This window comes from Bufo gargarizans, chromosome 2 (genome assembly GCF_014858855.1).
Source record: "Bufo gargarizans isolate SCDJY-AF-19 chromosome 2, ASM1485885v1, whole genome shotgun sequence".
Lineage (NCBI taxonomy): Eukaryota > Metazoa > Chordata > Amphibia > Anura > Bufonidae > Bufo > Bufo gargarizans.
The window spans coordinates 497,818,782-497,832,810 of NC_058081.1; the positions used below are offsets into that span (position 1 = coordinate 497,818,782).

Genomic DNA, 14,029 nt, shown 5'->3' on the forward strand with positions numbered 1-14,029 from the left:
GAGCAAGGGTGCACAGAGCAGCACCTACAGCCAGGTCCATAAATATTGGGACATCAACACAATTCTAACATTTTTGGCTCTATACACCACCACAATGGATTTAAAATAAAACAAACAAGATGCGCTTTAACTGCAGACTGACAGCTTTAATTTGAGGGCATTTACATCCAAATTAGGTGAACGGTGTAGGAATTACAACAGTTTGCATATGTGCCTCCCAGTTGTTAAGGAACCAAACAAAATGGTCTATTGTGTCACCTTCCCCCCCCTACCTACCCGCACCTACCTCCTGCAGAGTGTTCTTGATCTGGCCAACTGTTGTGAAGGGTGTTTTCTTCACCAGGGAAATAATTATTCGGTCATCCACCACAGTTGTTTTCCGTGGTCTTCCGGGTCCTTCTTTTTAAGAATGTTCCAATCAGTTGTTCTAGCAACGCCTAATGTTTTTGCTATCTCTCTGATGGGTTTGTTGTGTTTTTTCAGCCTAATGATGGCTTGCTTCACTGATAGTGACAGCTCTTTGGATCTCACCTTGAGAGTTGACAGCAACAGATTCCAAATGCAAATAGCACACCTGAAATGAACTCTGGACCTTTTATCTGCTCAATGTAATTGGGATAATGAGGGAATAACACACCTGGCCATGGAACAGCTGAGGAGCCAATAGGGCCATTACTTTAACAAGTGGGAGGCACATATGCAAACTGTTGTAATTCCTACACCGTTCACCTGATTTGGGTGTAAATACTCTCAAATTAAAGCTGACAGTCTGCAGGTAAAGCACATCTTGTTTGTAATCCACTGTGGTGGTGTATAGAGCCAAAAATGTTAGAATTGTGTCCATGTCCCAATATTTATGTACCTGACTGTACCTGCCCATTTGAATATAAATTAAAATTACTTTTTCTCCAGGCATTTTGACTTTTTTTTTTTTTAACACTGCATTTCCTGGTGAATAACTCCCTTTAAATTATGTTTTCTTCTTATCTGTTCCAGCCACCTGGCTCTCTTCACTGTTCCTCTCGTCCTCATCTGCTAACTACCACACAGAGGGGGTCACCTGCATTACTGCAGTCAATGACTGGCCTCAGTGGTGATGTGTCCCCATGCAACATGCTGCTTGGTAGTTATTGCAAACAGTCAGCAAGCTTGTTGCGAGACATAGCTGAGTTCACATGATGAAAGCGGAAAATTAAAGGGGTTCTGCAGTTTGTTTAAACTGATGATCTATCCTCTGGATAGATCAGCATCTGATTGGCGGGGGTCCGACACCCAGGACCCCGACCGATCAGCTGTTTGAGAAGGACGCTGGCCCAGTGACGTCACGACTAGTATCACCTGGCCTGGGCGGGGCTAAGCTCTGTTCACTTGAATGGAGTTTAGCCCCGCCCAGGCCAGTGATACTAGTCGTGACGTCACTGGGCCTGCAGTAAACAGTGAGAAGGCCGCGGCGCTTCTCAAACAGCTGATCGGCGGGGGTCCCGAGTGTCAGACCCCCACCGATAAGATGCTGATGATCTATCCAGAGGATAGATCATCAGTTTAAACAAACTGCAGAACCCCTTTAATTTGTCTTAAAAAACAAATGACTGTACAGTGCCTGATGTAAAAATGACACTTTCCCAGATGCAAATTACCAGAGCCGTCTCTGTGCAGACAATGAACAAGCAGGGAATACTGAGATATGTCATATCTGATGCAAAATTGTAATTGCAGGTCTATGGAGTACTACTTTAAAACAACACAGTAATGCTCCAGGACCTGTGCTCCACCCTATAGTCTGCAGTTCCCAGAAAGGATATGCATACACTGGAAGAGGACGCTGAGGAAGTTGTGCAGGGACACTGTGAAGGTGTCTGCCCACTGCCGGGAGAAGTACGTTGAGAAGGTTGGGTTGACATCAGGCGCAGGAAGGAAAGGAAGAGCAAACCACTCCTTCCATTCTGCCTGGTTTTGCAGCTCTGGCGCCTGCTTCTGGAAGAAGTCATGTGCTTTCTCCATCCGGCTGTTCTGTAATACAATGCATCGATTTGTGACATGAGCTTACAATCAAAACAATGGCTATAGAAAGTATAATAGTATGTACAAGTGCTGACATCTACTGGCCAAACAGGTGACACTGCAGTCTGGTCCAAAATGGAAAAAACTTGATTTACAGGCCTACAATAAAATATCATTAGAAAAGGGGTTTTCTGAGATAATGAACAACTTGGCCAAAGGTTGGGAATGTCATAAAATACCAAGAGAGAGCAAACTTACATATTTCCCTACAATTCCAGCGCACTTCGTCAAGCTTTATATTTGGCTGCGGTGACTGCTGAAGTCCATCACTGGTCTCAGCGGTCCTGAGCCATACACTGCTGAGACCAGTATTTGCCTGCAGTGGTCAAATGGGTGTACAGGCACATGACTGACTACTGCAGAGAAAGAAACAAAGCCTGCAGGGAGACCTAACAGGTAAAGCTATCTTCTCATTTTATCACATCCCCTCTCTTTATTTTATCTCAGAGAAGCAGTTCAATGATAAAGTAACAGGATAAGGCTGCTTTCACACTAGCGTTCGCTGGTCCGCTCGTGAGCTCCGTTTGAAGGAGCTCACGAGCGGACCCGAACGCAGCCGTCCAGCCCTGATGCAGTCTGAATGGAGGCGGATCCGCTCAGACTGCATCAGTCTGGCGGCGTTCAGCCTCCGCTGCCGCTCGCCTCCGCACGGACAGGCGGACAGCTGAACGCTGCTTGCAGCGTTCGGGTGTCCGCCTGGCCGTGCGGAGGCGTGCGGATCCGTCTAGACTTACAATGTAAGTCAATGGGGACGGATCCGTTTGAAGATGCCACAATAGTGGCTCAATCTTCAGGCGGATCCGTCCCCCATTGACTTTACATTGAAAGTCTGGACGGATCCGTACTAGGCTATTTTCACACTTAGCTGTTCTATGCTAAAAATAATGCAGACGGATCCGTTCTGAACGGAGCCTCCGTCTGCATTATTATGAGCGGATCCGTTCATGAACGGATCCGCCCGAACGCTAGTGTGAAAGTAGCCTTAGGCACAATTATCTCAGGTTTACCCTGACTGTCCTGAATATATACGGAACTGCATAAACAGCAATTCCTTAAAGGGGTTGTCTCACTTCAGTAAGTGGCGTTTATCATGTAGAGAAAGTTACTACAAGGCACTTACTAATGTATTGCGATTGTCCACATTGCTTCTTTTGCTGGCTGGATTCATTTTCCCATCACATAATATACTGCTCATTTCCATGGTTACAGACCACCCTGCAATCCATCAGTGGTGGTCGTGCTTACACACTATAGGAAAAAAAAACACTGGCCTCTCTGGTGGCTGGGACCGTGGGAGCGCACATAGGCTGGTGCTTTTTCCTATAGTGTGCAAGCACGACCATCACCGGCAGATTGAAAGGTGGTCATAACCATGGAAATGTATAATATGATGGAAAAATGAATCCAGCCAGCAAAGGAGGCAATATGGACAATCACATTACATTAGTAACTGCCTTGTATTCACTTTCTCCACATGATAAATGCTATTTGTTGAAGTGAGACAACCCTTTTTAAAAGGGAACCTGTCACCTCCAAAAACCATCCCAAGCCGCCAGCAGTACCTGAGAGTAGCCCACAGTGTGTTTCTAATGTTCATTTTTGTTCAGCAGTCAGATGTTGTAAAAGCTCTGAAAAAGTTATTTTATCCCTGCCCGCGCTATTTTCTAGTCATGCTTGAAGTCAAGGGGGCAGCGGCCTCCTCGCTTCAAGTCGAGGTAACCGCTCCCCCTTCCCTGCCCCTTCGCCGTGACTGAGAGCCAGGCAGTATGGCTGGCTTTGCCAAAAACTCTGCATAAGCGCTGTCAGTCACAGCAGTGCAGACACATATGAACATGGGAGCAACACAGATGCCTTCATCTGCCAAGCGCACATGTACCAGGTCAGCCAGTGTCATAGGTACAAATCTGCTGATGCCTTTTAAACCTTCCCTGGTGGTTTAATAAAGTGGTGTGGTCAAGGACACTAACTTTGGGGTTTAGCATAGAGGCGTTAATCGTTTTTTTCAGCTCCTGTAAACCTTAGTGTGACCACTGTAACAAACCGCAATGGTGCATGTACTGTACTGTCTTCCTGGTTTGGCTCCTCTCACTTGTGACACCATGAAAGGTCCTTCAACTGCAGCTTCATCTGAGTTTCTTTCTCCTTTACTGCAATGTGGAGACCTTCAAGATGGAGAGGACAGTGTTCCTAACCGTCCCCCTCCATGTATTGAATGAGCCTCTTCTCCTGACTTAACAGATCACACAGAACAGTGTCAGGAAGGGAAGAATCAGACGCTCAGCTCTCTCTCGGATGAGCGCTCTACCGGATCATTAAAGGGTCAATGAGTTTTGGTAAAACTTTTGATATGTCATAGAGAAACATGAAAAGTTTTGATGGTGTGGGTCTGAGCACTGAGACCCCCGCAGATCACTAGAATGAGGAGAAAGAAGTGTGCGTGTATCAAGCTCTATGGGCACATCTTGATTTCATGCTCTGCAGCAAGGGGAGAGAGCATGATATGCAAGCGCTTATCTCCCCTCATTCCAGGGATCAAGGGGGTCTCGGCCCTCAAAGCCCCACTGATCAAAACTTTTGATATGTCTCTATGACATATCAGAAGTTTTAGCAAAACCTAGTTTACCTTTTAAGGAAGCAGTCAGAGAGGTCTGGAGCCAGATTGTGAACTATAAGGCGCAGGCACTATTTAGCAAGATTTTTTTTTAGCAAATGCCTTTTGTAATCAAATACAAAGGGCATTTGAACTTCCAATAGATCAGAATATCCAATAATCCGGCACCTGGGCACGTAGAGCCATTGGAATTGTTTTGTATGGTCTTTGTATTTTTCATGGGCATCACGATTAAGACACACGTACTTGTATTGTGCAGACCAGATAATATCGGAACAGACTGGTTTTCAGCTTGTGGACGGTCGGACGATAGACATCTTCCAGCCTGCTGAAGAGTCGCCGCTCTAGGTAACCCCAGTAATCCAGCAGCCCGTTCAGGTCATAATTCTGAATAAAATGCAGTAACTGCTCCACAATCCGATCCACCTTTAAAAATACAATTAGGATTAGTGATTAAAAACCTAAAAACTCTAAAGCGGAAAACTGGACAACAACAACAAATATGGTCAACTTTCCCTGATCTCTGATGGTAAATCTGTCTACTTATACAATGATCTACGGAACAGGACAGAATTATCACTTAAAAGTTTGGTAAAACTGGGTAATCACCCTGTGGGAGCTGAAAAGGCAGCGATATTGGGTGCCACCTAGCTTCCCTAGAAACCTAAACAGTCATGCAGAGATACATCTCATTTTAGAAATATTTATGAAGCAAGTAAGAATAATCCACCGTGATTGTTCACCCACGGAGGTGTGGCTTATCAAGAAAGGGGTGTGGCTTAAGATTGTTTTGGCCAAAAAGTCTGATGGAAAGTAAGCCAATCGGTGGTATAGAGTTAGATGGAAGTGTCCAGCTCTGCACCAAATTCATCATCCCTTCTCAGCCACAGTAATACATTTGGCACATTTGCCTTATGCAGTCTACATTCTAGGTCCCATGCACATAAATGTATATTTTTTCCACATTAAAAAAAAATAATTCATGCTTTGCAGTCCCGCAGTTTATAGACAGCAAATAGTGGTGTGCATAGGGCCCTTTACAGTAAATCCGAAAAAAAATAATGATCTAGATATATATATACACACACACACACACTTGGCATTTTTGTACTTACTGTAAAATCTGTTTCTATTCCGTTCATTGGGGGGACACAAACTTGACCATGGGTATAGCTGTTTCCACTAGGAGGTGGACACTAAGCACAAAAGGTGTGAGCTCCTCCCCTTCAGCTATACCCTTCCTACAGGGACTAAGCTAAATCAGTTAGTGCAAAAGCAGTAGGAGAAGCAATACAAAAACCACACTAAGTACAAATCCAGAACCACACAGGCCAGTAAAGGCCCGTAAACAAGAGAATGGGTGGGAGCTGTGTCCCCAATCAACGGAAGAGAAACAGATTTTATGGTAAGTACAAAAATCTAGTTTTCTCATCTGTATCATTGGGGGACACAGGCTTGACCGTAACAGAGCAGTCCCCAAGGGTGGGCATAACAAGAAACCCTCCTGCCAATCAGAGAACCGCCATCTGCAAAACGCGACGCAAAGATGTGCACTCTATAAAACTTGGAAAAGGTGCGCAAAGACGACCAGGTCGCCGCCTTGCATACCTGAAGGGCCGAAGCCTCGCGATACACCGCCCAAGAGGCCCCCACTGCCCGAGCAGAATGAGCAGTCACCCGGAGGAGTGGGGCCCGGTCATTAACACTTCCACAGTGGCCAAATGAAGCCATCGGGAAATGGAAGTCTTCGACGCCGCCAGCCCTCGTCTTGGCCCCTCTGGAATCACAAACAGGGAATCCGTCTGTCGGAAAGATGATGTCTGGGACAGATAGACGCGAACAGCCTGTACCAAATCCAGAGTGTGGAGCAACTGCTCCCGAGGATGACATGGGTCCGGAGAACATGAAGGTAGAATAATCTCCCCATTTAGATGGAATGCCAACACCACCTTCGGAAGGAGGACTGAACATGACGAAGGACTACTTAATCCTGATGGAGGATCAGAAAAGGCAACCAACATGACAGAGTCCGAAACCCTACCGATGGAAGTGATTGCCGCCAAAAATGCCACCTTATAAGACAGGAAGCGAAGAGACACCTGCTGCAAAAGGTTCAAATAGTGAAAACTGAAGAGCGCTGAGCACTAGATTAAGATCCCAAGGATTTAACGGAGCATGAAAAGGGGGCGCAGCTTCCAGAAAAGCAGTGAGGGAAGCCAAATTCCGCTGAAAAAGAATGGAGACAGAGCCGAAACTTGCCCTTTGATGGAGCCGAGAGCCAGCCCCAAGTCCTTGCCCAACTGCAGGAAAGACAAAGAGAACTGAATGGGAGACAGCTGATGCCGCTCGCACCAACTAAAGTAGGACTTCCAGGTCCGGTTGTAGATTCGGGAAGACGACAGCTTTCTGGCCTGAATCATGGTCTGGACCACAGCATCCGAGAAACCCTGAGCCTTTAGTACGGCGGCTTCAACAGCCATGCCGTTAAATGTAGCGACCCTAAATTCGGGTGGAAGATCAGCCCCTGCGACAGGAGGTCCTCCTGAAGAGAAAGACGCCAGGGTTCGTCAGCGAGAAGGGTGACTAGAGATGCATGCCACACTCGGCGTGGCCAATCTGGGGCCACGAGAATGATGAGCAGTCCTTTGGACTTGATCTTCTGGAGGAGACGCAGTATGAGAGGAAGAGGCGGGAAAACGTAAGGAAACATATACCGACTCCACAGACTCACCAGCGCGTCGCACGCCAGGGCCAGGGGATCCCTGAACCGCGCAACGAAGTCCTCGACCTTGTTGTTTAAGTGGGAGGTCATGAGATCCACATCCAGCCGACCCCATAGCTCACAGATGGCTCAAAAGACCAGTGGGTAAAGAGCCCATTCGCCGGGATCCAGACGCCCCCCGGCTGAGGAAGTCGGCAAGCCAGTTGTCTATTCCAGGGATGTGAACTGCCAACAGCGCGGAACATGGTACTCCGCCCAGCTGAGAATCAGAGCCGTCTCCGCCATGGCTGCCGGGCACCGCCCTGGTGATTGAGGTACATGCAGAAAAAGCCTAGATGGCTAAATACCTAACTTGACCCAGATACTTGTATCTCAATAAAATATAGCTTTTATTTGTCATCATTAAAACTGGTTTGTGAGCCAAAAAAAAAAAAAAAAAAGGGATAAAAATAAACTGTTCCCTGTCTATACCTAATGCTTTGTTTCCACTGGCAGGGATGTGCACTCTCCCAGCTGTGATACCACACTTGTTACCCAGTATTGCTGCCCAATATCCCTGATGAAGCCAGTTTAGCTGGGAAAACATGTTGGGGCAGTCGCTAGGTTTTAGGTTTCTGTCCATTGTCAATTTGTGCCTAACTATTAGAATAGATAAAATATCAACTAAAAGTACAAGATCAGTACCAGAATCTATGCAGTAGTTTCAGATATTAGGAGCCAGTGGAGTAACTGGCAACAAGTGTGGTATCACAGCAGGGACAGTGCACATCCCTGCCAGTGGAAACAAAACACGCACACATTAGGCATCAGAGACAGGGAACAGTTTATTTTTAACCCTTTTTTTTGGCTCACAAACCAGTTTTAATGATGCCAATTAAAAGCTATATTTTATTAAGCTACAAGTATCTGGGTCAAGTTAGGTGTTTAGCTATCTAGGCTTTTTCTGCATGAATATAGCTATTATACCTATACCTAGATAGGGCCTGTTAGTGTTGATTGCACAGAGATTGAGGTACGCCAACGCCGTGAAGTTGTCGGACTGAACCCGGACGTCAACTGAGATGGTCGGTCCAATGCCGCAGAGAGACGAATCGCTCTCAACTACAGAACGTTGATTGGGAGGGAGCGTTCCTCGCGTGACCATACTCCTTGAATGGAGGAATTTCCCAACATTGGACTTGAATTCCAGCTTGTAGCCCTCTGCAATGACCTCTCTCACCCAAGCATCTGAGACGTGAGCCAGCCAGACATGCCAAAACAAATAAAGCCAGCCACCTGATCGGAGGGCGCCGGAAGCAGTCTGTCATGCAGCGGAGGTCTTGGGTTTATAGGACTTGGAGCCTTGTTGACTGGGACACCAGGAAAGGTGAGGCTTGAAAGAAGGCTTGCGGTTCTGATCCGGGGCCGACCTCTTGGGGCTGGAAAAACTCAGAAAGGGGCGAAAAAAAGAGGCTTCTGCTTTTTTGACCTTTTAAACTGCCCCCTGTTCTGTGGTAAATGAGCACTCTTACCACCTGTAGCGTCCGAAATGATCTCATCCAGGCGCTTACCAAAAAGTCTGCAGCCGGTAAAGGGGAGGTTCGTCTGGGTCCGCTTTGAAATATCTGCCGCCTAGCAGGAGAGCCATAAGGTACGGCGAATAGCCACCTATTGGGGGCGGATGAGCGGGCCATTAGCCTGGCCGCGTCCAAAGATGCTTCACAAATATATGCACTGGTATGCAAGAGCTGCAGGGCCATATCTGCAAGTTCCCCCAAGGGGACTCCCAAGGTCAGACCCTGACGCAAATTATTCACCCACTTCCCTTGCTCACCCAAGTAGAGGCAAACGCCAGCTGCAGTGCTGTGCCCACTGCTTCAAAGGAAGATTTTGCAAACGCTTCCAGTTTCTTATCCCTGATATCAGAAAGAAGCCCCATCCTCGATTGGCAAGGTAGTATGTTTAGCGAATGGCGGGAAACTGGCCGGTCCACTATAGGTGAGAACGACCATTACTTAGTCAAATCCTCCGGAAATGGATAAAGGACGTTTTTCAGCGTTTTGGCAAAGAAAAACGTCTATCAGAAAATGAGGAATCAAAATCCTGGTGGTTTGGGAAACACTTATGCGAGCGACAGGACCTTCTAAAGGAAAAACCAGAGCTGGCCGATAGAGGTGCGGTGTCCTCAACCTGCAACATCTCGATAACCGCTGTAATAAGATTGTCCACCATTGGATGACTGACCCTCTAGGAGAGACACCATCCTCATCTGACACCCTCTCCTCAGAACATGCCTCTTCCATAAAAGGACACGTCAGAGTGAGACTCTAGTAAGAGGAGGAGAGGCCGAGGAAACGGGAGACACCCTTTTGGGGGAGGATGTTCTGGCCCGTTTTGCGGGACGGCCGCGATGGGCATCAGCCCCATGAAGACCAGAGTCGGAGCGGTCAAAGGACTGCCTTGCCGACAAACGCCACAATATCTCCACAATAGCTTTGTTGGTATTGGAGACATCCTGTACCATCCTTGACAGGGTATGTGCCCACTCTGGTTTTACCATAGGCTCGGCAGCAGGGGCAATTGGGTCCGGGGTCAAGCCACTTAACGGTGGAGCAGCACACGCAGAGCAGAAGGGATCTGACTGAGTGAATGGAAATTTTGCGCGACACAACACACAAGCAAAATGGCGCACAGAAGTGACCGCCTGCTTCGGGTCCTGGGGTCTGGGCTCGGACATAATGACAACCCTGCAGTGACAGGAAGGAGGATGAAGGGGGTAGGTTAAACCATGTAGGAAAGGGGAAAACAGCGCTTACCCAGCCTGTGTCCCTCCACGCAGCATGTCCAGAGGAGCCTTGTCAGCGTCCCGCCGCAGGTGCATTTAAAATCCGAATGTAGGGGGAACCAGCACCCATTGTCCAGATTCAGCTCAGCTGCTGGTGTGGGAGCGGGGAGAACTCATGCCCTGCCCCGAAAATGGCTCCAGCCACCAGTGCAGGTCCTGCTAGCCTCTGTCGACTGTACTTTCGGTGTGCAGCCCCTGGGAGAGGGACGCTACACCAGAAACAAAGGGGACTTGCGGTGGACGGCCGTGGTGATCCGAATGCTGGCGGGATACAGAGACTTTCAGGAATCTCTGGTCCTCCTTTGCTTCTGGAGAACGAGCAGCAGGCTTGGGGGACCCCCTGGTCTCCTGGGTGGGAGTGCAGGCAGCTTTTAGGACTGCCTGAAACTCCCACTAGCACAAAATAAAAAATAAATAAAGAGAAAACAAACAAAAAACAGCAGACCTGCAACAAGGGGAGGTCTGTCTCCTACAGATACTAAGCTAACAACTGATTTAGCTTAGTCCCTGTAGGAAGGGTATAGCTGAAGGAGAGGAGCTCACACCTTTGTGCTTAGTGTCCACCTCCTAGTGGCAACAACTATACCCATGGTCAAGCCTGTGTCCCCCAATGATACGGATGAGAAATAATGATCACATAATTACAGCATATAGGCCGAGGTGAAGAGACTGGAGAGCGGCACAGAAAAGTATCACCCAAGTCAAGAATCCCTTAACCACTTCAGCCCCGCTAGGTGAAACCCCCTTCATGACCAGAGCACTTTTTACACTTCGGCACTACACTACTTTCACCGTTTATCGCTCGGTCATGCAACTTACCACCCAAATGAATTTTACCTCCTTTTCTTCTCACTAATAGAGCTTTCATTTGGTGGTATTTTATTGCTGCTGACATTTTTACTTTTTTTGTTATTAATCAAAATGTAACGATTTTTGTGCAAAAAAATGACATTTTTCACTTTCAGCTGTAAAATTTTGCAAAAAAAACGACATCCATATATACATTTTTCGCCAAATTTATTGTTCTACATGTCTTTGATAAAAAAAAAATGTTTGGGCAAAAAAAAAATGGTTTGGGTAAAAGTTATAGCATTTACAAACTATGGTACAAAAATGTGAATTTCCGCTTTTTGAAACAGCTCTGACTTTCTGAGCACCTGCCATGTTTCCTGAGGTTCTACAATGCCCAGACAGTAGAAAACCCCCACAAATGACCCCATTTCGGAAAGTAGACACCCTAAGGTATTCGCTGATGGGCATAGTGAGTTCATAGAACTTTTTATTTTTTGTCACAAGTTAGCGGAAAATGATGATGATTTTATTTTTTTTATTTTTTCTTACAAAGTCTCATATTCCACTAACTTGCGACAAAAAATAAAAAATTCTAAAAACTTGCCATGCCCCTCACGGAATACCTTGGGGTGTCTTCTTTCCAAAATGGGGTCACTTGTGGGGTAGTTATACTGCCCTGGCAATTTAGGGGCCCAAATGTGTGAGAAGAACTTTGCAATCAAAATGTGTAAAAAATGACCGGTGAAATCCAAAAGGTGCACTTTGGAATATGTGCCCCTTTGCCCACCTTGGCAGCAAAAAAGTGTGACACATCTGGTATCGCCGTACTCAGGAGAAGTTGGGGAATGTGTTTTGGGGTGTCATTTTACATATACCCATGCTGGGTGAGAAAAATATCTTGGTCAAATGCCAACTTTGTATAAAAAAATGGGAAAAGTTGTTTTTTGCCAAGATATTTCTCTCACCCAGCATGGGTATATGTAAAATGACACCCCAAAACACATTCCCCAACTTCTCCTGAGTACGGCGATACCAGATGTGTCACACTTTTTTGCTGCCAAGGTGGGCAAAGGGGCACATATTCCAAAGTGCACCTTTCAGATTTTGCAGGCCATTTTTTACACATTTTGATTGCAAGGTACTTCTCACACATTTGGGCCCCTAAATTGCCAGGGCAGTATAACTACGCCACAAGTGACCCCATTTTGGAAAGAAGACACCCCAAGGTATTCCGTGAGGGGCATGGCGAGTTCCTAGAATTTTTTATTTTTTGTCACAAGTTAGCGGAAAATGATGATTTTTTTTTTTTTTTCTCTTTTTTCCTTACAAAGTCTCATATTCCACTAACTTGCGACAAAAAATAAAAAATTCTAGGAACTCGCCATGCCCCTCACGGAATACCTTGGGGTGTCTTCTTTCCAAAATGGGGTCACTTGTGGCGTAGTTATACTGCCCTGGCAATTTAGGGGCCCATATGTGTGAGAAGTACTTTGCAATCAAAATCTGTAAAAAAATGACCGGTGAAATCCGAAAGGTGCACTTTGGAATATGTGCCCCTTTGCCCACCTTGGCATCAAAAAAGTGTCACACATCTGGTATCGCCGTACTCAGGAGAAGTTGGGGAATGTGTTTTGGGGTGTCATTTTACATATACCCATGCTGGGTGAGAGAAATATCTTGGCAAAAGACAACTTTTCCCATTTTTTTATACAAAGTTGGCATTTGACCAAGATATTTTTCTCACCCAGCATGGGTATATGTAAAATACAGTAGTGAGCCAAGTAAGGGGACTGGTGGGTAGAGATACCCTTCAGATCTCGCCTATTTGGAATATACCCTTTTGAGCGCCAATAGTGGTTGATTGTTACTGATTGGTATGAGGAGCAAGTTTTTTTGGATGTAGGGGTGTGTATATATGTCTCGAGCTGTGAGATAAAAGCACATATATGTTTATGCATATATAAACGCGTATAAAAATCTGCAAAAAAGGTCAAAAGATTGTATCTATATAAAAGTCTAAAACATTTTCACATGGGTAGGATTACTGCAAACTGTCTCAGGTGCCTAAGAGACTGTGCTCTGCAGCATCGTGCGCTGTATGGTATGGTACAGTACGTAAATCAATGGGTTAAAAATCTGTGTCCAAGGGTACCATTATACATATATTTAAAATAACATATATATAATATAAAAATAAAATTAAATAAAATAAAAAATAATATTTTTCAAAATATTTTTAAAAATAATGTAGTAACGTGGGTTCAGTTACTCACTTCACGAGGGGGGCGGTTTACCAGGATAAGCATAAAACACCTGTAAACCAAGTACCCCCCCAGCCTGGATCGCTTCTAGAGTATTAACGGATGAAGGCAGCAAATCACACGGGTGCTTCTCTTCAAAGGTCTTTATTTGCATATGTAAGTAAATCCGGCTCAACGCGTTTCGGGACAGGCACGTCCCTTCATCAGGAGCAATATTGTCCATGTCTATATTCCTGGGTATATATACCCTCAATGTCTTGTTTAATTGTTTGTTAAAATGGCCCCTAATTGGCAAAAGGGCGCCAAAAGACGAAAAGTGGCGCCAAAATATCTTTGGGGGACCGCCCATGTGTGGGAGAAGGCATTTTTCAGCCTATCCGTGCGATCGGCCGAAAGTAAGGGTAACCGGCTGCGCTTTTGCGCATGACCGGAAGTAGGTGCGTTCCACGCTGGAGCGCATCGTAACGTCCGGTCTAGTCAGTGGTTTTCAGCACGATGCTGCAGAGCACAGTCTCTTAGGCACCTGAGACAGTTTGCAGTAATCCTACCCATGTGAAAATGTTTTAGACTTTTATATAGATACAATCTTTTGACCTTTTTTGCAGATTTTTATACGCGTTTATATATGCATAAACATATATGTGCTTTTATCTCACAGCTCGAGACATATATACACACCCCTACATCCAAAAAAACTTGCTCCTCATACCAACACAAAGCCCAAATACCAATCAGTAACAATCAACCACTATTGGCGC

General features: G+C 45.9%; 1 protein-coding gene across 1 annotated transcript in view; it reads right to left on the reverse strand.

Moving 5' to 3' along the window:
- WDR91 (WD repeat domain 91) overlaps window positions 1–14,029 on the reverse strand; it is a 52,494-nt gene that overhangs the window by 24,972 nt on the left and 13,493 nt on the right. The window contains exons 3-4 of the mRNA XM_044281217.1: window positions 4,919–5,098; window positions 1,803–2,010 (exon numbers count right to left, since the gene is read on the reverse strand). Coding sequence (XP_044137152.1) covers window positions 1,803–2,010; window positions 4,919–5,098 — 388 coding nt within the window. The remainder of the gene's footprint in view (window positions 1–1,802; window positions 2,011–4,918; window positions 5,099–14,029) is intronic.